This window comes from Triticum urartu, chromosome 5 (genome assembly GCF_003073215.2).
Source record: "Triticum urartu cultivar G1812 chromosome 5, Tu2.1, whole genome shotgun sequence".
Taxonomy (NCBI): Eukaryota; Viridiplantae; Streptophyta; class Magnoliopsida; order Poales; family Poaceae; genus Triticum; species Triticum urartu.
Window position 1 is genome coordinate 309498786 of NC_053026.1, and position 25700 is coordinate 309524485.

General features: G+C 44.8%; 2 protein-coding genes and 1 non-coding gene across 3 annotated transcripts; all 3 read right to left on the reverse strand.

The window, feature by feature from the left end:
* Positions 1-14494: 14494 nt before the first annotated feature.
* LOC125508754 (prosaposin-like) lies at positions 14495-18191 on the reverse strand. The gene is made up of 6 exons (XM_048673541.1): positions 17897-18191; positions 17469-17586; positions 16245-16465; positions 15938-16135; positions 15030-15089; positions 14495-14877 (listed from the first exon to the last, which is right to left on the reverse strand). The coding sequence occupies exons 2-6, from the start codon at positions 17578-17580 to the stop codon at positions 14719-14721; spliced, it is 750 nt and encodes a 249-aa protein (XP_048529498.1). The 5' UTR covers positions 17581-17586; positions 17897-18191; the 3' UTR covers positions 14495-14718.
* A 2757-nt stretch (positions 18192-20948) lies between these two features.
* Positions 20949-21030, reverse strand: TRNAS-UGA. The gene has a single exon. It is a non-coding gene; the product is annotated as a tRNA-Ser (tRNA).
* A 1498-nt stretch (positions 21031-22528) lies between these two features.
* On the reverse strand, positions 22529-24946 carry LOC125508755 (peroxidase 4-like). Its single transcript, XM_048673542.1, has 3 exons — positions 24463-24946; positions 24170-24335; positions 22529-23100 (listed from the first exon to the last, which is right to left on the reverse strand). Exons 1-3 carry the CDS (start codon positions 24868-24870, stop codon positions 22709-22711), a joined length of 966 nt encoding a protein of 321 aa, XP_048529499.1. The 5' UTR covers positions 24871-24946; the 3' UTR covers positions 22529-22708.
* Between the last annotated feature and the right edge of the window lie 754 nt (positions 24947-25700).

A 25700-nucleotide genomic window follows, 5' to 3' on the forward strand; every position in this document is an offset into this window, starting at 1 on the left:
CCCGGTGGGAGTAGGACTCCTCATGGCGCGCCCTCCTCCTGGCCGGCCGCACCTTCCCCTGCTCCTTTATATACGGAGGCAGGGGGCACCCCTAGACACACAAGTTGATCCACATGATCATATTCTTAGCCGTGTGTGGTGCCCCCTTCCACCATAATCCTTGATAATAGTGTAGCGGTGCTTAGGCCAAGCCCTGCGACGGTAGTCTATCAAGATCGTCACCACGCCGTTGTGCTGACGGAACTCTTCCCCGACACTTTGCTGGATCGGAGTCCGGGGATCGTCATCGAGCTAAACGTGTGCTAGAACTCGGAGGTGTCGTAGTTTCGGTGCTTGATCCGTCGGGCCGTGAAGACGTATGACTACATCAACCGCGTTGTGCTAACGCTTCCGCTGTCGGTCTACAAGGGTACGTAGATCACACTCTCCCCTCTCGTTGCTATGCATCACCATGATCTTGCGTGTGCATAGGAATTTTTTTGAAATTACTACGTTCCCCAACAATACTCATCCACCAGATCGCCTGGAATTCCATATGCAAGCATGCGGATGGCCGCAGTGCATTTCTGGTAAGAGGAGAATCCAAGCTTGCCAAGGGCATCCGTCTTGCACTCAAAGTATGGGTCATGAGCAACCACTCCCTCTCGGATAAGATTGAACACATGCCTAGCCATTCGAAAGCAGCGACGGAATTTATCCGGCTTGAAGAGAGGGTTGTTGGCAAAGTAATCAGCATAGAGCAGGGCGTGGCCTCTCTCCCTATTGCGGTTCAGGTTGGGAGCACGGCCAGGGAGTGACCCCCTGTACCGAGGAAGCTGTCGTTGAATGTGGTCGTGAACGACCAGTGCAGCCACCACAATATCTTCACACTAGTAGAAAACGGAGCTTTAAAACCGGTTTGTAAGGGCCTTTAGTTCCGGTTATGGAACCGGCACTAAAGCCCCCCTCCTTTAGTACCGGTTCGGCACGAACCGGCGCTAAAGTGCCACCACGTGGCGTGAGCTCACACCCTGGTATGGGGGACCTTTTGTTGGAAATATGCCCTAGAGGCAATAATAAAAGCATTATTATTATATTTCCTTGTTCATGATAATTGTCTTTATTCATGCTATAATTGTGTTATCCGGAAATCGTAATACATGTGTGAATAATAGACACCAACATGTCCCTACTAAGCCTCTAGTTGACTAGCTCGTTGATCAACAGATAGTCATGGTTTCCTGACTATGGACATTGGATGTCATTGATAACGAGATCACATCATTAGGAGAATGATGTGATGGACAAGACCCAATCCTAAACATAGCACAAGATCGTATAGTTCGTTTGCTAGAGTTTTCCAATGTCAAGTATCTTTTCCTTAGACCATGAGATCGTGTAACTCCCGGATACCGTAGGAGTGCTTTGGGTGTACCAAACGTCACAACATAACTGGGTGACTATAAAGTTATACTACGGGTATCTCCGAAAGTGTCTGTTGGGTTGACACGGATCAAGACTGGGATTTGTCACTCCGTATGACGGAAAGGTATCACTGGGCCCACTCGGTAATGCATCATCATAATGAGCTCAAAGTGACCAAGTGTCTGGTCACGGGATCATGCACTACGGTACGAGTAAAGTGACTTGCCGGTAATGAGATTGAACGAGGTATTGGGATACCGACGATCAGATCTCGGGCAAGTAACATACCGATTGACAAAGGGAATTGTATACGGGGTTGCTTGAATCCTCGACATCGTGGTTCATCCGATGAGATCATCGAGGAGCATGTGGGAGCCAACATGGGTATCCAGATCCCGCTGTTGGTTATTGACCGGAGAGCAATCTCGGTCATGTCTACATGTCTCCCGAACCCGTAGGGTCTACACACTTAAGGTTAAGCCTCTAGTTGACTAGCTCGTTTGATCAACAGATAGTCATGGTTTCCTGACTATGGACATTGGATGTCATTGATAACGAGATCACATCATTAGGAGAATGATGTGATGGACAAGACCCAATCCTAAACATAGCACAAGATCGTATAGTTCGTTTGCTAGAGTTTTCCAATGTCAAGTATCTTTTCCTTAGACCATGAGATCGTGTAACTCCCGGATACCGTAGGAGTGCTTTGGGTGTGCCAAACGTCACAACGTAACTGGGTGACTATAAAGGTATACTACGGGTATCTCCGAAAGTGTCTGTTGGGTTGACACGGATCAAGACTGGGATTTGTCACTCCGTATGACGGAGAGGTATCACTGGGCCCACTCGGTAATGCATCATCATAATGAGCTCAAAGTGACCAAGTGTCTGGTCACGGTATCATGCATTACGGTACGAGTAAAGTGACTTGCCGGTAACGAGATTGAACGAGGTATTGGGATACCGACGATCGAATCTCGGGCAAGTAACATACCGATTGACAAAGGGAATTGCATACGGGGTTGCTTGAATCCTCGACATCGTGGTTCATCCGATGAGATCATCGTGGAGCATGTGGGAGCCAACATGGGTATCCAGATCCCGCTGTTGGTTATTGACCGGAGAGTCGTCTCGATCATGTCTACATGTCTCCCGAACCCGTAGGGTCTACACACTTAAGGTTCGGTGACGCTAGGGTTGTAGGGATATGTATATGCAGTAACCCGAATGTTGTTCGGAGTCCCGGATGAGATCCCGGACGTCACGAGGAGTTCCGGAATGGTCCGGAGGTAAAGAATTATATATAGGAAGTGCTGTTTCGGCCATCGGGACAAGTTTCGGGGTCACCGGCATTGTACCGGGACCACTGGAAGGGTCCCGGGGGTCCACCGGGTGGGTCCACCTGCCCCGGGGGCAACATGGGCTGTAAGGGGGTGCGCCTTGGCCTACATGGGCCAAGGGCACCAGCCCCAAGGGGCCCATGCGCCTAGGGTTTCCAAAGGGGAAGAGTCCCACAAGTGGAAGGCACCCCTAGGTGCCTTGGGAGGGAGGGAAACCTCCCTTGGCCGCCGCCCCCTAGGAGATTGGATCTCCTAGGGCCGGCGCCCCCCCTAGGCCCTCCTATATATAGTGGGGGAAGGAGGGCTTTTTCATCCATGCCTTTGGTTGCCTCCTTCTCCCTCTCCAACACCTCCTCCTCCTCCATAGCGCTTGGCGAAGCCCTGACGGAGTACTGCAGCTCCATCACCACCACGCCGTCGTGCTGCTGCTGGAGCCATCTTCCTCAACCTCTCCTTCCCTCTTGCTGGATCAAGAAGAAGGAGACGTTACGCTGACCGTACGTGTGTTGAATGCGGAGGTGCCGTCCGTTCGGTGCTAGGATCTCCGGTGATTTGGATCACGTCGTGTTCGAATACCTCATCCCCGTTCTTTGAACGCTTCCGCTCGCGATCTACAAAGGTATGTAGATACATCCGATCACTCGTTGCTAGATGAACTCATAGATGGATCTTGGTGAAACCGTAGGAAATTTTTTGTTTTCTGCAACGTACCCCAACAGTGGCATCATGAGCTAGGTCTATGCATAGTTCTTCTTGCGCGAGTAGAACACAATTTGTTGTGGGCGAAGATGTTCACCGACGTTGACTAGTCCGTCTCACGTGATGATCGGACACGGCCTAGTTGACTCGGATCATGTTGTACTTAGATGTCTAGCAGAGGGATGTCTATCTAAGTGGGAGTTCATTGAATAATTTGATTAGATGAACTTTATTATCATGAACTTAGTCTAAAAATCTTTACAATATGCCTTGTAGATCAAATGGCCAACGTAGTCCTCAAATTCAACGCGTTCCTAGAGAAAACCAAGCTGAAAGACGATGGCAGCAACTATACGGACTGGGTCCGGAACCTGAGGATCATCCTCATAGCTGCCAAGAAAGAATATGTCCTACAAGCACCGCTAGGTGACCCACCTGTTCCACAGAACCAAGACGTTATGAACGCTTGGCAGACACGTGCTGATGACTACTCCCTCGTTCAGTGCGGCATGCTTTACAGCCTTGAGCCAGGGCTCCAAAAGCGTTTTGAGAGACATGGAGCATATGAGATGTTCGAAGAGCTGAAAATGGTTTTCCAAGCTCATGCCCGGGTCGAGAGATATGAAGTCTCCGACAAATTCTTCAGCTGTAAGATGGAGGAAAATAGTTCTGTCAGTGAGCACATACTCACTATGTCTGGGTTACATAACCGCTTGACTCAGCTGGGAGTTAATCTCCCGGATGATGCGGTCATTGACAGAATCCTCCAGTCGCTTCCACCAAGCTACAAGAGCTTTGTGATGAACTTCAATATGCAGGGGATGGAAAAGACCATTCCTGAGGTATTTTCAATGCTGAAATCAGCAGAGGTAGAAGTCAAGAAGGAACATCAAGTGTTGATGGTGAATAAAACCACTAAGTTTAAGAAGGGCAAGGGTAAAAAGAACTTCAAGAAGGACGGCAAAGGAGTTGCCGCGCCCGGCAAGCAAGCTGCTGGGAAGAAGCCAAAGAATGGACCCAAGCCCGAGACTGAGTGCTTTTATTGCAAGGGAAGTGGTCACTGGAAGCGGAACTGCCCCAAATACTTAGCGGACAAGAAGGCCGGCAAAACAAAAGGTATATATGATATACATGTAATTGATGTGTACCTTACTAGTACCCGTAGTAGCTCCTGGGTATTTGATACCGGTGCAGTTGCTCACATTTGTAACTCAAAGCAGGGGCTGCGGAATAAGAGGAGACTGGCAAAGGACGAGGTGACGATGCGCGTCGGGAATGGTTCCAAGGTCAATGTGATCGCCGTCGGCACGCTACCTCTACATTTACCTTCGGGATTAGTTTTAAACCTTAATAATTGTTATTTAGTGCCAGCTTTGAGCATGAACATTGTATCGGGATCTCGTTTAATTCGAGATGGCTACTCATTTAAATCCGAGAATAATGGTTGTTCTATTTATATGAGAGATATGTTTTATGGTCATGCTCCTATGGTGAATGGTTTATTCTTAATGAATCTCGAGCGTAGTGCTACACATATTCATAATGTGAGTACCAAAAGATGTAAAGTTGACAATGATAGTCCCACATACCTGTGGCACTGCCGCCTTGGTCACATAGGTGTCAAACGCATGAAGAAGCTCCATACAGATGGACTTTTAGAGTCTCTTGATTACGAATCATTTGACACGTGCGAACCATGCCTCATGGGTAAGATGACCAAGACTCTGTTCTCAGGAACAATGGAGCGAGCAACCAACTTATTGGAAATCATACATACTGATGTGTGCGGTCCAATGAGTGTTGAGGCTCGCGGTGGCTATCGTTATGTTCTCACCCTCACTGATGATTTGAGTAGATATGGGTATATCTACTTAATGAAACACAAGTCTGAAACCTTTGAAAAGTTCAAAGAATTTCAGAGTGAGGTTGAGAATCAACGTGACAGGAAAATCAAGTTTCTACGATCAGATCGTGGAGGAGAATACTTGAGTCACGAATTTGGCACACACTTAAGAAAATGTGGAATAGTTTCACAACTCACGCCGCCTGGAACACCTCAGCGTAATGGTGTGTCCGAACGTCGTAATCGCACTCTATTAGATATGGTACGATCTATGATGTCTCTTACCGATTTACCGCTATCTTTTTGGGGCTATGCTTTAGAGACTGCCGCGTTCACTTTAAATAGGGCTCCGTCGAAATCCGTTGAGACGACACCGTTTGGATTATGGTTTGGTAAGAAACCTAAGTTGTCGTTTCTAAAAGTTTGGGGATGCGATGCTTATGTCAAGAAACTTCAACCTGAAAAGCTCGAACCCAAGTCGGAAAAATGCGTCTTCATAGGATACCCTAAAGAAACTGTTGGGTATACCTTCTACCTCAGATCCGAAGGCAAGATCTTTGTTGCCAAGAATGGATTCTTTCTAGAGAAAGAGTTTCTCTCGAAAGAAGTAAGTGGGAGGAAAGTAGAACTTGATGAAGTGTTACCTCTTGAACCGGAAAATGGCACAACTCAGGAAAATGTTCCTGAGGTGCCTGCACCAACTAGAGAGGAAGTTATTGATGATGATCAAGATACTTCTCATCAAGCTCCTACTGAAATTCGAAGGTCCACAAGGACACGTTCCGCACCAGAGTGGTACGGCAACCCTGTCTTGGAAATCATGTTGTTGGACAACGGTGAACCTTCGAACTATGAAGAAGCGATGGCGGGCCCGGATTCCGACAAATGGCTAGAAGCCATGAAATCCGAGATAGGATCCATGTATGAAAACGAAGTATGGACTTTGACTGACTTGCCCGTTGAACGGCGAGCCATAGAAAATAAATGGATCTTTAAGAAAAAGACAGACGCGGATGGTAATGTGACCATCTATAAAGCTCGGCTTGTCGCTAAGGGTTATCGACAAGTTCAAGGGGTTGACTACGATGAGACTTTCTCACCGGTAGCGAAGCTAAAGTCCGTCCGAATCATGTTAGCAATTGCCGCATTCTACGATTATGAGATATGGCAAATGGACGTCAAAACGGCATTCCTTAATGGTTTCCTTAAGGAAGAATTGTATATGATGCAGCCGGAAGGTTTTGTCGATCCTAAGAATGCTGACAAGGTGTGCAAGCTCCAACGCTCGATTTATGGGTTGGTGCAAGCATCTCGGAGTTGGAACATTCGCTTTGATGAGATGATCAAAGCGTTTGGGTTTACGCAGACTTATGGAGAAGTCTGCGTTTACAAGAAAGTGAGTGGGAGCTCTGTAGCATTTCTCATATTATATGTAGATGACATACTTTTGATGGGAAATGATATAGAACTCTTGGACAGCATCACGGCCTACTTGAATAAGAGTTTTTCAATGAAGGACCTTGGTGAAGCTGCTTATATATTAGGCATCAAGATCTATAGAGACAGATCAAGACGCCTCATAGGTCTTTCACAAAGCACATACCTTGATAAGATATTGAAGAAGTTCAATATGGATCAATCTAAGAAGGGGTTCTTGCCTGTGTTACAAGGTATGAAATTGAGCTCAGCTCAATGTCCGACCACGGCAGAAGATATAGAAGAGATGAGTGTCATCCCCTATGCCTCAGCCATAGGTTCTATTATGTATGCCATGCTGTGTACCAGACCTGATGTAAACCTTGCCATAAGTTTGGTAGGAAGGTACCAAAGTAATCCCGGCAAGGAACACTGGACAGCGGTCAAGAATATCCTGAAGTACCTGAAAAGGACTAAGGAAATGTTTCTCGTTTATGGAGGTGACGAAGAGCTCGTCGTAAAGGGTTACGTCGACGCTAGCTTCGACACAGATCTGGATGACTCTAAGTCACAAACCGGATACGTGTATATTTTGAATGGCGGGGCAGTAAGCTGGTGCAGTTGCAAGCAGAGCGTCGTGGCGGGATCTACATGTGAAGCGGGGTACATGGCAGCCTCGGAGGCAGCGCATGAAGCAATTTGGGTGAAGGAGTTCATCACCGACCTAGGAGTCATACCCACTGCGTCAGGGCCGATCAAGCTCTTCTGTGACAACACTGGAGCTATTGCACTTGCCAAGGAGCCCAAGTTTCACAAGAAGACAAGGCACATCAAGCGTCGCTTCAACTCCATTCGTGAAAATGTTCAAGATGGAGACATAGATATTTGTAAAGTGCATACGGACCTGAATGTAGCAGATCCGTTGACTAAACCTCTCCCTAGGGCAAAACATGATCAACATCAGAATTCCATGGGTGTTTGATTCATCACAATGTAACTAGATTATTGACTCTAGTGCAAGTGGGAGACTGTTGGAAATATGCCCTAGAGGCAATAATAAAAGCATTATTATTATATTTCCTTGTTCATGATAATTGTCTTCATTCATGCTATAATTGTGTTATCCGGAAATCGTAATACATGTGTGAATAATAGACACCAACATGTCCCTAGTAAGCCTCTAGTTGACTAGCTCGTTGATCAACAGATAGTCATGGTTTCCTGACTATGGACATTGGATGTCATTGATAACGAGATCACATCATTAGGAGAATGATGTGATGGACAAGACCCAATCCTAAACATAGCACAAGATCGTATAGTTCGTTTGCTAGAGTTTTCCAATGTCAAGTATCTTTTCCTTAGACCATGAGATCGTGTAACTCCCGGATACCATAGGAGTGCTTTGGGTGTGCCAAACGTCACAACGTAACTGGTTGACTATAAAGGTATACTACGGGTATCTCCGAAAGTGTCTGTTGGGTTGACACGGATCAAGACTGGGATTTGTCACTCCGTATGACGGAGAGGTATCACTAGGCCCACTCGGTAAGGCATCATCATAATGAGCTCAAAGTGACCAAGTGTCTGGTCACGGGATCATGCATTACGGTACGAGTAAAGTGACTTGCCGGTAACGAGATTGAACGAGGTATTGGGATACCGATGATCGAATATCGGGCAAGTAACATACCGATTGACAAAGGGAATTGCATACGGGGTTGCTTGAATCCTCGACATCGTGGTTCATCCGATGAGATCATCGTGGAGCATGTGGGAGCCAACATGGGTATCCAGATCCCGCTGTTGGTTATTGACCGGAGAGTCCTCTCGGTCATGTCTACATGTCTCCCGAACCCGTAGGGTCTACACACTTAAGGTTCGGTGACGCTAGGGTTGTAGGGATATGTATATGCAGTAACCCGAATGTTGTTCGGAGTCCCGGATGAGATCCCGAACGTCACGAGGAGTTCCGGAATGGTCCGGAGGTAAAGAATTATATATAGGAAGTGCTGTTTCGGCCATCGGGACAAGTTTCGGGGTCACCGGTATTGTACCGGAACCACCGGAAGGGTTCCGGGGGTCCACCGGGTGGGTCCACCTGCCCCGGGGGCCACATGGGATGTAAGGGGGTGCGCCTTGGCCTACATGGGCCAAGGGCACCAGCCCCAAGGGGGCCATGCGCCTAGGGTTTCCAAAGGGGAAGAGTCCCACAAGTGGAAGGCGGAGGTTTCCAAAGGGCACCAGCCCCAAGGGGCCCATGCACCTCTCCTTCCTTCTTGCTGGATCAAGAAGAAGGAGACGTTACGCTGACCGTACGTGTGTTGAACGCGGAGGTGCCGTCCGTTCGGTGCTAGGATCTCCGGTGATTTGGATCACGTCGTGTTCGACTACCTCATCCCCGTTCTTTGAACGCTTCCGCTCGCGATCTACAAAGGTATGTAGATGCATCCGATCACTCATTGCTAGATGAACTCATAGATGGATCTTGGTGAAACCGTAGGAAATTTTTTGTTTTCTGTAACGTTCCCCAACACCTTTAGTACCGGTTGGGTACTAAAGGTTTCTTTTGAAATTTTTTTTGAAAATTTTGGAAATTTTTTTTGATTTTTTTTCGATTTTTAATTTTTCTGAATTATTTGATGATTTAGTCTCTAATCACCTCTCTTAACTGCTCAAGTGTGGATCACTCATTCCAAATCATCTAACTTCCCGACCGGTCACCCATCCCTCTCACTACTCCAATCCGAGCACGCTTAACTTTCAGGTTCTATTCTCCTTCGTTTCCAAGTCTGCACTTGTTGTTTTCCTGACAATAGTAAGATGTTAATCCTATTAACCCTCGGGAGTTTAGCTTGAGCATGAAGTCACACATTTCACCGTTTGAGTTTGAAACTATTATTCTAAAAAAATAGTAATTATTTAGTAACGCTAATATTTCTTGAATAAGTTTGACCATAGTTTGACCACAGTTTGACCATAGTTTGACCAGATTTGACCAAAATTCAAAAAATTGAAATAATTATTTACTAACACTAATATTCTTGAATAATTATGTAGTAACATTAATACTTCTTGAATAAGTAGTTTGACCAGATTTAACCAAATTTTTTTAAAAAAACTGAAATTTGACCATATCTTTTTTCCTTTTGGAATTTGAGAATTCTAAAAGATTCCAAACAAGCCGTAGGCGGTCTCCACCGGATGCGGATTTTCGTGCTGAATTTTTTGATATATTATACGTTTTTTTCCGACATCGTATGCAAAAGTTATAGCCGTTTTACATTTTCCCTACACTTTTTGCAAAACATGTCCAAATTTAAGTTTTCAAATTTTCCTAACTAGTAGATGTAGTAATATAACTACCTCTCGAAGGATTTTATTTTTTGAAATTTTTATCATTTTCTTTTGATTTTTTCAGAACTGAAATGGCGACACACGGGGGGGGGGGTAGAGTTTGAAAATTGCCCTATAGTGTCGGTTTGTGTCACAAACCGGTACTATAGGTCAGACCCCTTTAGTACCGGTTCGTGGCACAAACCGGTACTAAAGGTTAGCCCTTTAGTACCGGTTTGTGACATGAACCGGTACTAAAGGTGATCGTGGGGCCCCGGCCTGACGCCAGCCTGCCATCACCCCTTTAGTACCGGTTCGTGGCACGAACCGGTACTAAAGGTTCAACACGAACCGGCATTAATGCATAGCCGTTCGAACCGGCACTAATGGTACAATTAGTGCCGGCTCAAATTCAAACCGGCACTAATGTGCTTCACGTTTGACCTTTTTTCTACAAGTGTCATCATCCGACGACGAATCGTCCGATGAACAAAGGAAGTGATGAAAGAAAAACTCGTCTCCACTGTCCATACATTTGTGGGCAAAATGCCGAACACCTTGCGGGCGTGGTGGCGAAGAGGCCGCGATGATCGCCTCGACGCAACAGGGGTGGTTGCCGGCCGGCTACTGGCCGTTGTGGAGCTCTCGTCGGAAGCTGCCGAGGACGCCGTGGTGCGTCGCCGGCGGTCCTGTCCCCTCTGCGACCGGCAAAGACGGCGACGGCCAAACCTTCGACCGATGACCAAAACTACGGCCAAGGCGCGGGCGTGGTGGCGGCCATGTCGAGACGTGGTTTGGTAGGGACGGCCGGGGGCTGCGCGGTGAGGAGGCGGCCGGAGAATAGCGGCGGCGGCGGCGGCGAGGCAGGGCGGGAGAGAGAGGGTGGAAGCGTTGGGAGCGGAGGGACTGCTAGTGTCCCCGACAGGCGGGCCATGGGGGGACAAGGGCGTGCATCCAGGCCGTCCGCGCGCGTCCGTTTCACCCCAAACCGAGCGCAAGTTTGGGCCGGGGATGGGTCGAAAACGGACGGAATCCAGACATTTGTCCATTTAAGACCATGCGCTGGGCCGCGCTATTCGTCCGTTTTATCCCAAATGAACGAGGGCGGACAGGATAGAGTCGCGCAATGGAGTTGGCCTTACAACTGCGGCGGATATGAGTAACAAAAGAACTATATTCCGACATGCTTTCTTTGATTTCTCTAACAAGACGTATTTTGATCTATTTGTTTCTCCACCCGTCAACTTGTTTACTGCCTCCAGGATGTCACTTTCAATGTCGATTGGCAGATTGCTCCATCGTAGAGCTAGCATGAGTCCCTCCTGGATAGCTAGAATCTCAGCTTCCAACACATCATTGCATGAAAACAAATGTCTACAGGACTGAAAACAATGCCTCCGATGTGGTCTCGAAGAAGCATACCAGTACCACAATCCCATCCAAAATAGAACCATTCGTGTTTAGTTTTACACGCCTAGTAGCAATATGAATGGGGGTACAATCCTATCCATCGGTGACCATGGAACAATATGAATGGGGGTATTATCACATGTTCGAGCAGTAAGGGGAAGCAGAAGTGAACCGGGGATTTTCCTTTGGCATAATCAACATCAGGGCAGGTCACAATGGACTGTAAGGAGGACAGGTAGCTTGCCAGAAACCTGACAGAAACATCCACGGGAGGAGCGGCGCACTTGAACCAATCACTGAAATTTTACCACGAGCACTCATATTTTAGACTATATGGTATTTGGAAATGCCATAATTAATCGTGTATTTATGCTTTAGATCAAGTGATAATAAGAAATCTTGGTAAATAAATATTTTTTGCTTTTTTTAGGCGATTGACAAATAACTGGAGTATTTCTTTTCCTCAAGAAAGATGCAGTGGTTTCTATATCCTTTTGTGAAGCATCAATCCATACAAATAACTATTTCTATGTGGACGCTAAGAAGATCATTGAGATTTCTGTAAATGCAAAGAGATGAGAAGGATTTTTTTATCTTTGAAAAGATGGCGAAACCTTTGCCATTTTCGATTCATTAAGTGAGGAAGTATGTACAAGGTGAGGCCGCAGTCCCAAAGGAGGAAAACAAGAAGTACTTTCACAGAGTAATAGCCCCTAAAAGTTTGGCGCCCATGATGGAACATAAGGCCACCTCTCTTTTGATGTAGGAGAAAATAATCGTTGTCATGGTCAGAGTCTTCCTAAAAACTCGATAGTTGTCCTCATTCCAAATCACCCATGAGACCAACATTAGAAGGAACATAATGGCCTTCCCCTTGGGATTACCTCCATCCATCATTCCTTAACCGAGGTAAGGCCGTGCCAAGTTTCGGGGTTTAGTTCGTTGTGGCCAAGCCAATCAAAGATCACGTTTCAAATTCTTATGCAGTGCTAGCATTGAAAAAATAATAATATGCGCCGTCATCTCAGGGACACACCTGCAAAGCTTGCATATTTCACAATTAGTCCATCCTCGGTTCTCCAAGCGGCCAACAATCCAAACTATATTTTGGATGATCAAGCACACACAGAACTTGCCCTAGGGAGGGGCTTAAGTCTCCCAGTCACCGACTTAAGCATTGATAAGGTCATCCCCACAAATTGGGCATGGTAAGCCGAGGCAGTAGAATAATAAGAAGATCATCATTAGATGGATTTGAATGTCGACAAAAACAAACTATATCTATATCTATCTGTATCTATATCTATATCTATATACCTACTATTAAAGTGAATAGGTATTCTTGGTTTGGTTTAGTCCTTTTCGTTTGGCTCGTACACATGCTAAGCGGCCTGGGCCAGGTACTTATATGTTGATGTGCCTTTTATGGGCTTTCAAAGAGACCGCGAAAAATAATTGGGTCAAAATAAATCAACATTGTTGGAATTGAACACATGACCTCCTGTCTGGATCTTTGACGTGGCAACGACCTATGCACCATTAACATTTACTAATCCCAACTCGCGCTAAATATACAAGTGGCAGTCCTCGTGTTTAGGGCGAGCTAATCCCAACTCGTTCTAAATATACAAGTGGCAGTCCTCGTGTTTAGGGCGAGTTAATTAAGCGAATAGCTAATTAAAGGAAGGCTTGTGGGCTTAAATAAAATATTTAAATAGATGTGGCTAATTAAAGAAAGGATTATGAGTAAACCGATAAAATAATTAAAAGAAATATTGTGGTCTTAATAAGTAGAATATTCAAATAGATGAGGCTAATTAAAGAAAGGATTTGAGGTAAAAAAAGGTAGGATAATTAAAAGAAAGGATCTATAGACTTCAATGTGTTGGGGATGCTAAATTAGAAAAGAAAGGATTTGCTTCCCGACTAAAACGGGTGAGAACCTCATAGTAATTAAAGGAAGGATTATACTTAAATGAAATCAGTGGAAGATTATGCCCAACAAAGAAAATATTAACAAGGCTAAATTGCATCATATTTTTTTATATTCATTTTGTAGAAGGATGTTGCGTTGCAGCATGTTCTTCATAGTGAATCCGGTGCTGTGAGACATTATGCTTGCACAAAACATCAATTTTCCCGTTGCAACTATGAAATAGTCATGTGCAGAAAATTGATGTAGGCTGTTTACCATACACATATTGTGCTAGTTTAAGTCAAACTATGAAATAGTCATGTGCAGAAAATTGATGTAGGCTGTTTACCATACACATATTGCTAATTTTTTTTATGAAATAGTCATGTACGGAAAATTGATGTAGGCTCTTTACCATATACATATTGCCAAATTTTCTATCAAATAGTCAAACTATGTATATTGCCAAGTTTTTTGCTCTGTATCTAGTTGACATTCCCTTTTTCTGTTATCATGCAAGTTTTGAAACGCTTCTCTACCAATCCAAATAGAGATTTCCACTGCGGTCAACATATCACCTCAAATGTGTCACTTAGGTGTGTTTGGTTGTTGGGTTATCATTTTATTGAGGCAGGGATATCCGTGTTTCGGATAGACAAACCTATCACCTCAAATGTGTCACTTCGAGTGTATTTGGTTGCTAGGTTATCTCTTCTGTTTATCGTAGGGCTACTTTTTTTTGAGCGTAAAAAAGAAAGTAGCCCTACAATATCGTAGGGCTACTTTGGCTCGTGCGGGCGCCCAAAATCACCCGCTTGTCCCTCGAACTAAATACACCCTACCCAAGAGGATTTCAATGTCCATACGAAGAATTCCCGTCCAAGCGTGACAACCGGGCTCTCGCAACATGCTAGATCGTGCAAATAAGTACCCAATCTACTTACTAGTAATTGTAAAGATTTATCTCACATGGCGAATGTGGAACTACGGCCAATCCTGTCGTCAAGGTTCGGATGAAAAATGTTGCAAATCCTTCTGTTTAAAAATTTCACTGCTAGCAGCCGATCTTTGCAAGGAGAGCATCTGTAACTTACCATATCTAACTTCTTTCAGACCTCTGGATGTAAATTAAAATTCAATCAACAGAAGGTATGACCTTCATTGTTTTTTATAGATAGTAGTAGTAGCACGAGCTCATACACAATAACTTGACAGAGTGTTGCGCAATCTCTTCGTACCTCTCCCTAATGCTAGTATAAGGACGTTTCAAAGAACAGAGCCAACTTATATGTACAACAATCACCTCATCACCCTGTTTCCACCATCCCTACAAGTGATGTGTGTTTCTGTCATCAAGCATCGCTCCTCAGTTCCCCATCGAAGAACGATCCGCCGGCTCTCGTTTTGCTGGCGTCACAGGCTTGCATAAGAGTGCATACATCCTTCTTCTCGAGGAGCTTCTCGCCGTTGACCAGGATGAGGGGAACGTATTCCAGAACCATTCTCTTGCACTGCCGATAGAGAGCAACAAACCATGTCATTATTGCACACGATCAAGGAGCAGACAATGGCTCCTTGATGCACAGAATCCGACAAATTGCACGATAGCGTAGAGAAAATCTAGGGAGTCATAGACCATATATATAAGTGAAAAAAAGCTTACCTCCTGCACATGACCTTTAACCTTGTTGCACTCCTTGATGAGAAGTTGAAGTATCTCAAACTACAGATATCACAAGGCAAATGTTAAGAGACGGAAAAGATCAGGTCAGGACACCGATTATGTCAAGGGAAAAGTATATTTTTCATCCCTCAATTCTTTTGAAAGTAGAGAAATGATCCCTTAACTTCAAAACCAACAAAACTTAGTCCCTCTACTTTTAAAACCGGATAAGTTTAGTCCCACGTGTTGTTTTTGGTGGTTTTGTGCAGACAACTAGCTTACGTATGCACGTTAATTGATCTAAGCTGATTCCTCTCGGGCCAAAAGCACCGGCCAGTGTTAGCTCTCAACTCACACGCTCAGGTGCACTCTGATGTGAACATCAGCACTTGAGTAGTTTGTGCAGCAAACAACTTGACGTGCTGCTAGACACTTGCAGCGACATGGAACGACATGGATGCAGCTGCCGGACTCGACTCACACGGCCTCGACAGAAAATAGTGAGCTCGTGCCCTGCTAACTGAATGAGAAGAAAACGGGAAAAAAAATCAACGGCCTAAGCCAGAAGCGCATCAGGGAGAGCTTGCTTTATACACGAGCGAGCTAGTACGAGGCTACCTTTGTACAGGAGAATGACCGTGTGTTGGGCGCTGCTTCGGCCGGAAGGGGTGGCGTCATGGCCGATAGCCACCGCGCAGAGTCAAAACCACTTCACGTCGGCGGAAAACCACCCGAAGGGACTAAACTTATCCGGTATTAAAAGTTGAGGGACTAAACTTATCCGGTTTTGAATATTGAGGGACTAAGATTTACTGGTTTTACAGTTGAGGGACCATTTCTATACTATCAAAAAAGTTGAGGGACGAAAAATATACTTATCCCTTATGTCAATGAAGCAGATTAGTTACCTGAGCGTCAGGATCTCTCATTTTCGAGAGAACTTCATCGACGAGGTGGCGGCAAAATGTGCAAGTGCTTTCACTTTTCGCAACAGACAGAAAAGATACGTCCCTACAGAGGCCATACTGTTTGCAGAACTCGTCTGGCTTGATTTCAGTGATCTTGGCGAAGAGAAGAGTTGCATACGAGTCCACCATCTCAAGGCACTGCAGAGATAGAAAGAGTTCATGCAAACAACAGGTCATACCCTACTGCTGTTCAAGGGGTATCTTTTGAGCATGTAGCATTTGGTGAAGCAATATAAAAGTGGTGTACCTTCTGTTCTAAGGAGAATGTCTGAGAACAGGCACCATGAAGAATCTCCATGATCTCATCTTGTGTTTGTTTATCACTAAGATAACTGACAGCTTTATTTGTCAAATTCTCACAAGTTGAGCATACTGTGCTGCCACTCTCACCAGAGACAGGAATTTTGCTAGAGGCAATTTCCTCCTTGTCATTTGGGCGGATCTCGATTGTATTGAGATCGAGAAGAACTGAGACCAAATAATGCAGATAGTATCACCAATTAAGAACAATGGCAAACACAAGGAAGAGAATCTTTGTGCACGTGAATTCCCCAGCTAGGCCTTGAACTAGGGACATGAACTAATTGTCGTATAAAGCATACAAAACAGTAAAACACATATTCCATATTCCAGAAGTTAATGGTGTTAAAACAAGGAAGTTGGTTATCCTGAATCTATCTATATGTCAAAAATGGTAATCCATCTTATACAGACACGCGCTATTCAGAAATCAGAAAGAAAAATAAAATGATATTCAGGTCATGTTGACACAATCTAACCGGCTTGATGCCAACAGATGGACGGTGTGACAAAATAATCGATGCCCAAGTCATAAGAAGATAGCAACATGACATCGTAAACTTCAACTTCAATTCCAATTTAAACCAAATACATCAGCTGCACATATAATGTTATGTATTCCAATACTATAACTGGACCAAGATATACATCAAAAGACGATATTTTCATTGCAGAAAAACTAGAATTTGTTCTCCAATTTGCATATTGGAGGTACTAATTTTATGAAGATGAACTTGAATAAGATTTAGCAGCACAGGAAGGCCGTTAAGAGAGAGAAAATATCCAGTTCTTTCTCCTCTTAAAACTACATCTAATAGTCACAAAAAGACCTGAATTTTTTTCAACAACATTGATATAAGATGCATCTACAATGCCCTGAAATTTCATTGCGAAACTCGGTAAATAGATAAAGAAAAACAATCAGACTGTAGATACAAACTCAATAGTGCAATACTGCAAAACATATATTATTATTCACCTCAAATTTGAACTATTTCACAGTCAGATTAGTCCTTTTTGTTTGTGGAGCTGTGAATTGAATTCGGTCTTGAAACTTTGTGTCAAGCTTGTCAGTTTTTCCAGAAAATTTGCGTAGCATTTAGATTACTTCTTAGGTACAGTAGCGACTAGCAAGGAAGTACTGTAAGAGGAGGAAGCACCGAGTATATACCATAATTCCTGCGAACCCTCTTGTCCTGCGGCACAGCTCCAGTGCCAGCGGCCAGCAAGAGGAGGACGAGGAGGAAGAACGGCGCTCCCAATCCCAAACCCATCGTGCGCATGTTCACCTGCCATAAAAGCGAATCATCACATGCTGCTTATAGCAACCCAATCGATTTTACTCTCCGGAAACAACAGAAAAAAAAATTGAGGGGCCAACAATTTTGTCTCTGGAGCAGCACCCAAATCCTGAAATCGCAAAAACCAAGGCGATGATTCGCTCGACGGAAGCGATCGAACACAAATCGACGGAAGGAAAGCGACGGGAGGGGGCGGCGGATCAGGGGAGAAATCGAGACAGGGGAGGGGAACTACCGCGCGCGTGATCTCACCAGATTGGGGATCAAGAAGTGAGGGGAAGGGGAACGAAAAGCTCACCTTGCGAAATCGAGGAGCGGGCCGTGGTCGGACTGAGGCAGCGGGCGTGGTTCGGCGATTGCTCCTGCTCGATTTTAAGAAAGAAGTTCGTCTTGAAACTACAGCGTGATTGCTTTCTCCGAGTCGAAGTCCGTTGTCCGTTGCGCCGACGTTTCGTTTTCGTTTTTTTTCCAGAAGATTGCGTAGACGGTATGAGTTCGTGCAGGTCTTCTATCTAGCGCCTACTCCGACTTTGGTCTCTGGAGGCTGGAGCAGCACCCAAATCCAGAACATGGGCGTTTAGAACGAACGTTTGCCCGCTAGCGCCATTGAGGGCATTTTCTTTGAAGGGCCATTCAGGGCATCTCCAACGCAAATCCTTAAAAGAGACGCAATATTTGCGTATGGACTAGTTCAGATTTGACTCGAATATTTCTCTCTGTTTTTTTAAGTCCGCAACATTCAAAATAATTGTGTCATGGATCGATGTTGGACTACGGAAAGACTCGCGCGCCAATCCTCACGTTGATAGTTATCTTCTCTCGACTAAGAAAAGGAGAGCATGCAACACCTCCTCGTTGGATGCTCCTTCTCTCGCCAGCTTTGGCATGAAGTTCTTGCGTGGTGTGGCTCTACTATCGCTCCGTCCCACCCAGACGCCTTCTTACTCAAGTGGTGGCTTTGATGCTCTGGCCACGTCATCTTCCATCACTTGCTGCAAAGGATTCTCTTCCCTCTTTCTTTTGACAGCATGGAATCTCTTGGGTGCGTCTTCGATGCTCTACGGCCCTCCTTGAGCCACCTCTTACAGTTCATCAAGGATGAAGTTCGACTATGGGTGCAAGCAGGTGTTTTTGGCCTGGCCAACATCATTAGCGAGTAGTCCGCATGTGGTAGTTTGTAACCCCAGCCTCTCTCTCTCTCTCTCTCTCTCTCTCTCTCTCTCTCCTCCATTTTGATCTAGTGTCGGAGACCTTGTAATTTGTTATACTCTTCTATCCATGAAAGATATACAAAATTTTTGTATTTGTGAATTTTTTTCAAAATAACAACATAAAATATTCAAAGAGTGAAAATATTCAAATGTGATGCTAGTTCAAATGTAATATTACAATCCAACTAAGTTTAAGTTTTGAAATAAAATAGTTCAAATTTAAGTTTAACTCGCACATATGTTTTAGTTCTCCCGTTTAAGTAGCCACATGTGCTTAATCGGATCTTCCTTGAGGTACTCCCGAGTTACTCTATGTCAAATTTGTTGATCCATTTTGACAAACTCCTTAAATGTGGTACGATTCTAATGTGAAAGTTAGATAGGACCATCTATGTTCTCAAATTCCAAACCTCTGACATGATCTTCACTCTCATCTTCCATGATCATGTTATGCAGGGGGACACAACATTCATCACCTCCAACAAGATCTTCGGATCCCATATTTTTGCAGGTCCTCAAACAACTGCAAAGAAGGCTTGGATCACTCTAAATGCCTTCTTCACATCCTTTTTTAGCTCATTCTTGTCTTTGGACAAAATGAGCTATTTTCTGACTAAATGGGTCAGAGATAGTCTTAACGAAGGTTGCCAAGGAAGGATATATACCATCAACGAGATAGTAGCTCATGTTGTAGTCATGAACATTGATGGTATAGTTGCACGAAAAAGCTTTTCCTTCGGTCAACCTATCAAATAATTGAGACCGCTGCAGCACGTTGATATCACTGTGAGACCCGGGCATGCCAAAGAAAACATGCCAAGTTCAAAGATCTTGTGATGCAACTTGCTTAAAAAAGATGGTATGTTTGTTAACATGGTCCTGATATTGACCTCATGAAGCATATGGGCTGATGTTCCATCTCCGGTGCATGCAATCAATAGATTCAAGCATACCTGGGCAACCTCTACTTTCGAGAGTGGACCTTTGCATTGTCTGTGACAGTGGTTCTCTCAAGTACAGAGGTCCAAACACCTCGACCACCGCAGTCACAAATCTAATCTTGGCGTCTATGCATGCGCTCTCAAACATCCGGACGTACTTGTCCTACGAATCAACGGTCGTGCCATATGCAAGCATGCACAATGCAACGGTGCGCTTTTGGTAACTAGAGAATTCAATTCTTCGTACAACGTGTATCTTTCCTGATTCACATATATTGAAAATCTCTTTCTTTAGCCATCACTAATTGCTTCTGATGTGGAGGCACAAATGTTTTGGTTACGGCGGATAATCTGTTGTTTCATAAGACTTATAGTGCAATTTTCTTCCTGTTGTTTGATTGCATAAAATAGTGTAACATAGTTTATCTGTTAAAACCATATATGAAAAAAAGTAAGGTGTCAATTCCAAAGCTTCTTCCCAAGCTTCAACACATCAGATGAATAGAAATTGAAAGACAGGAAAGCAACATTAAGTACCGAAGAAGTTGGCGAGTCAAGGTCGTGAGAGCGAGTTAACTACAGAACCAACATCTTTAGCACCACCCCATTTGCTGAAGAAAATGGAAGGTTGTACGTTGTTAGAAAATGGAAGGTTGGACGCTGTTTAAAAACTAAAGAAATTTAATATAACTATATGTATAGAAAATATAAAAAGAATGTAACAGCACACATGACCTCTTTTGTTAGTATTTGACTGGAGAAAAGGGGAATGGGAGCGCAAAGGGGAAAAATCGTCGACAACAAGGATCGTATCTGCGCGTTTCTTCCTGTTGTTTGACTGCATAAAGTAGTGAAACATAGTTTATCTGTTAAAACCCTATACAAGAGAAAGTAAGGTGTCAGTGCCAAAGCTTCTTCTGAAGCATCAACGCATCAGATGAATAGGAATCGAAAGACAAGAAAGCAACATTAAGTACCAGAGAAGTTGGCGAGTCAAGGTCGTGAGAGCGAGTTAACTACAGAACCGATATCTTTAGCACCAGCCTGTTTGTTGAAGAAAATGGAAGGCCGGACGTTGTTTAAAAACTAAAGAAAATTAATATAACTATATGCATAAAAAAATATAACAGCACAAATGACCTCTTTTGCTGGTATTTGACTGGAGAAAAGGGGGGGAGCGCAAAGGGGAAAAAAAATTCGTCGACAGCAGGGATCGAACCTGCGCGGGCGTAGCCCAACAGATTTCAAGTCTGTCTCCTTAACCACTCGGACATATCGACTTTGTCGTTCTGTTGTTCATAACATAGTATCTATTCAAGAGGAAAATATCACGTAGCATGAAACTATCAACGCCGACTGCAACCCTGAGCCGACGAGAAACATTGCCGATTCCTTACGCGACTTCGCGTCGTTTAAATAGAAATGCTACAGTTGCAGCCACGTTGATGTTGATGTTGATGTTAATGCTAATGTTCCCTTTAATGTTACACATGCAGTTCTAATCCCTTCGCTGTTCTGCACGTTCATGTCAGGCACGATTTGCTCCAAAGCTTAATCTGCTATGTAATCTTTCTGGTACATAGGTAAGTGTCAACATACCCAGGCCGACAGCGGTCATCGTGGAAAAAGCAACCCCGGCCGTTAGAAATATGTATTATATAAATATGTACATATATTACCACTTGGCGCATATGGGTGGTAAGCTATCCGAGGACAAAGAACATGCATAAACATGCATACATTTCTTGACTGTGGCCGACAAATATTGTTAGTTCGTCGCAATCAAATCATCGTTTGGTGGCTAATTGAGAAAAGCACCTGCACCTGCACCTGCGCATCATCGACATCGACGTTGGCTTTAGCGTAACTAACCGGCATTGAGTAGATAACTGATGACCATATATGTAACCTCGTGTCGGAGTAGCTAGGATGTTGGACTTGCTGCATCCCTCAAAAGCATAAAAGGAAAAAAAAAAAGTAGGACATGCTGCACTGACGACACACGGATGGGACGCACCCTCCCACTGCTAGACTCTAGCTAGGATTTTAGACCGTTCAATTCCGCTTTTTTACGGTACGTCAGGTTAACTTGTTCCATCTATGGTTATATGCCCTTATTTTAATGCCTTTTCTTATTGTGAGAAGCATCAACCTAATACAAAAGTTTACCAGCTCGAACGTAATAAAAATTACATCAAGATTTCGAGACCACCGAACAAGCACTACTGCCGTCAGGACGAGTCACCGACAAACCGTTGTGGCTGCTCCGTAATCGGAGCAGACTTGACCTTTTCGACGACAGCCGGAAAGTCTTCGTGGATGTGCCCCTAAGTACAAGCACCCTGAAGCCATGAAGCCACAGTGATCACCGTTAAACCCTTGCATATATTTGAAGCAACTAACACCAAATCTCGTCACATGACGAGAAACCCTAACCTCACCACCCCAAGGAGACCATATGAATCTACGACAGAGCTCCATCGGCTACGCCAACTCGAGAAGGATCCGAGCCTAGATGATAAACTCGAAGAAGAATCGCTGACATCCGCCGAGCGCCACACCTGCAAGGACTACAAAAACCTAACCTAGACTACTAACTGAAACGGAGGCATCAGGATTCCCCTCCCCGTCACTGGTCGCCGGAGCGGTAAGCTAAGGGGAGGCGAATCACGAGCTTGCTGGTGACGTCGGGAGAAAGAGCTTTATATGACTTGTCTTCCAATCATCTATTCTCTCGTAAGTACTACATGTGAAATGTAGAAATGATGCAACACACAATGACACAAACGGTTCATATATTGTCGAATTATTCAATGAACGGACGTATCACTGAGTACATATTAATTTCACAATTGTGGAAGCACAAAAAAATAAAAAAACAAGGTGGAACCACAAACTTTCAACAAAACGTGGATCTCTCAATACATACGTTGTATCACCTTGATCGTAATAGTTATTTTAGTTACTCTTCCTGCAGTTCTTCCTGATCTCTCCATTGTTCCCTATGAGCGGCGAGATATCTCCCATCTTGATCATGCCTGCCACGAAGTCTGCGAAGAAAGCGCTCTGGCTGCTAGCATAGTACTGGACCAGGGGGTCAGTGGCCCCACCGTTGAAGAGCTCCTGGTCGGAGTGCAGGAGCCCCTTCTTGGCAACCAGGTTCTTGTAGTAGTTGTTCTCAAAGGCGATCGGGGTCTGGAGGTCCAGCGGTGCTAGGTTGTTGTCGCCGGAGCCGGAGTTAGGAGGACACCCCGATTGGCGGGTCCCGGCGAAGCCGCTGTCGATGTCAGTCTCGTTGTAGATGTGTGCTCGGAAGTTCGTGCAGCGAGCTTGGCCTATGGTGTGAGATCCTGCGTAGGTACATCCATGTAATCAGAGAAAACAGAATTTGTGATGAGGGATACTTCAGTTTCCCCTTTTAAAATAAAGGGAACGTTTGGGCCCTTTTTTCCCAAAGGAACGTTTTGGCACTTTTACTCAATTATCACTTACTTTGCAACTAAGTGTGTATATTCTCTAAAAAGAATGGAAGAAAGAAAAGGGAATTTGAGTCGGTGATGGAACAGAGTAGAAGGAATCATATGCATGTGTGGTTGTCATTAATTTATAATCAAGTTGGATATATGGGATGCCGGCTTTATTCTTCTCTTAAAATGGGCTCTCGCCCCGTTCTATAGATAAAGCACTAGCCGAGATATACCGCTAGCTTTATCTTTTCTTTAATAATATTAAGTGCAATGACACGTGAATATGTGATGGGAGGCATCTTTCAACTAAAGCCAGAGCCAGCCATTTCACTGAAAAAGTTAAGTGGCCTGGCTGCTAGAATACTGGCCTCAGATCTGTGACATGCAACATGCAATACAACTAAGAGGTTCTTCTAGAAACCCATGCCGGCAACCACATGCCAATGCCAGTTTTTTTCGTCGGCCTAAAAAGTAATGGAAACTACTTCTAATTGGTAGTACGAGTAATTACTTTCAAATTTCAATAATCACCGATGATTGAACTCGTCACCAGTAAATTAACAATGTCCAGGCTTTCAAGTCAAAACTTAGCTATCAGTTCGGCTGGCGATCATGCCTGCTACAGCTGTATCGTGCAGTGTAGCTAGCTAGCTAGTAAAGCTAGTAGAAGCAGAGTGTGAAACGGTTCATATTCTCCCACATGGGAATCGATTCTTGTCGCCATCCTTCTTGTTAATTACTGTACATCAGTGCTACATTCCCTCTCTTTATTTGGCGAAAGATTAGGTACGTACTCCCACTGCATTCTTAAGCACCAGTGATCATCCACCAGTCAATAAATTGACGAGTACTTGGGACTAGTTGGTTGTAATGCAATGGCAATAAAATAATTATTCTACGCAAAAATAATAACAATTATGTATTGCTTTGAGCGATGGATGGAGGTACGCACCGGAGAGCGCGACCATGTCCTTCTGGGAGAGTCCCTGCGCCGCGAAGAGCGACGTGAGGTTGGCGAGCCCCGACGTCGGCGGGGGGATGTTGTTGTTGGCGCCGCTGAAGCTCGCCGTCGTCGAGTCCCTCCGCCCGACCTTCACTGCCCAGTTCGGCCCGCCCAGCTACACATGCATGCTCACAGTTTCAGCATGCATGTCGTTCGTTGCACGTATACAGTATAATCTAACGAACTAAAAAGTACGTTAACGTATGCATGGGGAGTAGGAGTAGGCAGGCTCCTATACGTACGGCGACGACGCTGTCCCTGGCGGCGATGGCGAGCACGTCGGCGCAGGAGACGACGCCCGGGCAGATATTCTCGACGGCCACCTTGATGGCGTCGATGACCTCGAACCCTCGCACCGACCCGTTGTTGGGCATCGCCGTCTTCTCCCCCTGGAAGCTCGGCGTGTCGTCGAGGAGCAGCGACCCGTCGCAGCCCTGGACGAAGCAGTCGTGGAAGAAGAGGCGGAGGATGGACGCGCCCATGCGCGGCTCCTTCGCCACGGCCGACTGCACCACCGACGCGACTGCGCCCAGCGCGCCCGGGCACGAGCTCGAGTAGAACCCCGTCGACAGCTGCGCCGACGCCCCGCCGGCCGCCATGACGACTAGCAGGACGAAGCACAGAGCACTAGCATTCGTGCCAGCAGCCATGCTCTCGATCGCACCCGACTGTGTGTGCGTGTGCAGTGCAGACTATTGAGCGTGCGTGTGTTGCCTTGAGCTAGCTTGCTGGGGCGTGGGTATTTATAGCATATTTGCACAGATGAATTATTTGTGGTGGCAGTGTGGTGCTTGAAAGAAAGAAAGAAAAAACATGATTAGATTGCAGCATCTTTCCCACCAACTCTCTGCTGGACTTTGAGTTGAAACTGAAGCACCGTTGTCTAGGGCACGTACGTACACTGCTTCAGGTTTTGGTGAGTGAGAACACTTGGACTTGAGCCTGTGAAAGCAAAAAAGGGCGACACGGCTAAGTAAAAGGGCGTCGTCGCCTTTTCTCGATCAGGCGACGATAAAGCTTAGCTACCATATGATGCTGACTGCTCATCATCTCTTATGTTAGTAGGAAAAAAGGATATTCTCATCAGAAGGTGCTCTTAGTAGGAAAGTACTTTTCCATGAAGATGCCATATATAACACCTGAGATTATTAGATCAATGGTTTCTTTTACGGAAGATAGTTGGTGAATTATACATACTAGTATAAATTAAATTAAAGAATACATAATTTACTGTTCATGAGGATGTAGGGGCACCTGGGAACTGTTACACCTTTCCAATACTCGCTTCGTACACCAATATGATGCTCGCATTTTTTCTGAATCAGATGTGTTGAGTATATTAGCAATTTTTTGATTACTTAATCCATGAATAAATCATGAGCATGGCATTGATAGAATTAATCACACATTGGTTATGAACAATGTAAGCATGTGCTATGCATATAATAGAAACATCTACGCACATAGCTAGTACTGCTAA

Bases quoted from the DNA above. Each gene is read 5' to 3' on its own strand.
- LOC125508755 (XM_048673542.1), bottom strand. From the start codon at position 24,870: ATGGCTGCTGGCACGAATGCTAGTGCTCTGTGCTTCGTCCTGCTAGTC. The intron at 24,336-24,462 runs GTACGTATAGGA...ATGCATGTGTAG, and splicing joins CCAGGGACAGCGTCGTCGCC to CTGGGCGGGCCGAACTGGGC. The intron at 23,101-24,169 runs GTGCGTACCTCC...GTACCTACGCAG, and splicing joins GGACATGGTCGCGCTCTCCG to GATCTCACACCATAGGCCAA.
- LOC125508754 (XM_048673541.1), bottom strand. From the start codon at position 17,580: ATGCGCACGATGGGTTTGGGATTGGGAGCGCCGTTCTTCCTCCTCGTC. The intron at 16,466-17,468 runs GTATATACTCGG...ATTTGGTCTCAG, and splicing joins GAGGGTTCGCAGGAATTATG to TTCTTCTCGATCTCAATACA. The intron at 16,136-16,244 runs GTACACCACTTT...CTATCTCTGCAG, and splicing joins CATTCTCCTTAGAACAGAAG to TGCCTTGAGATGGTGGACTC.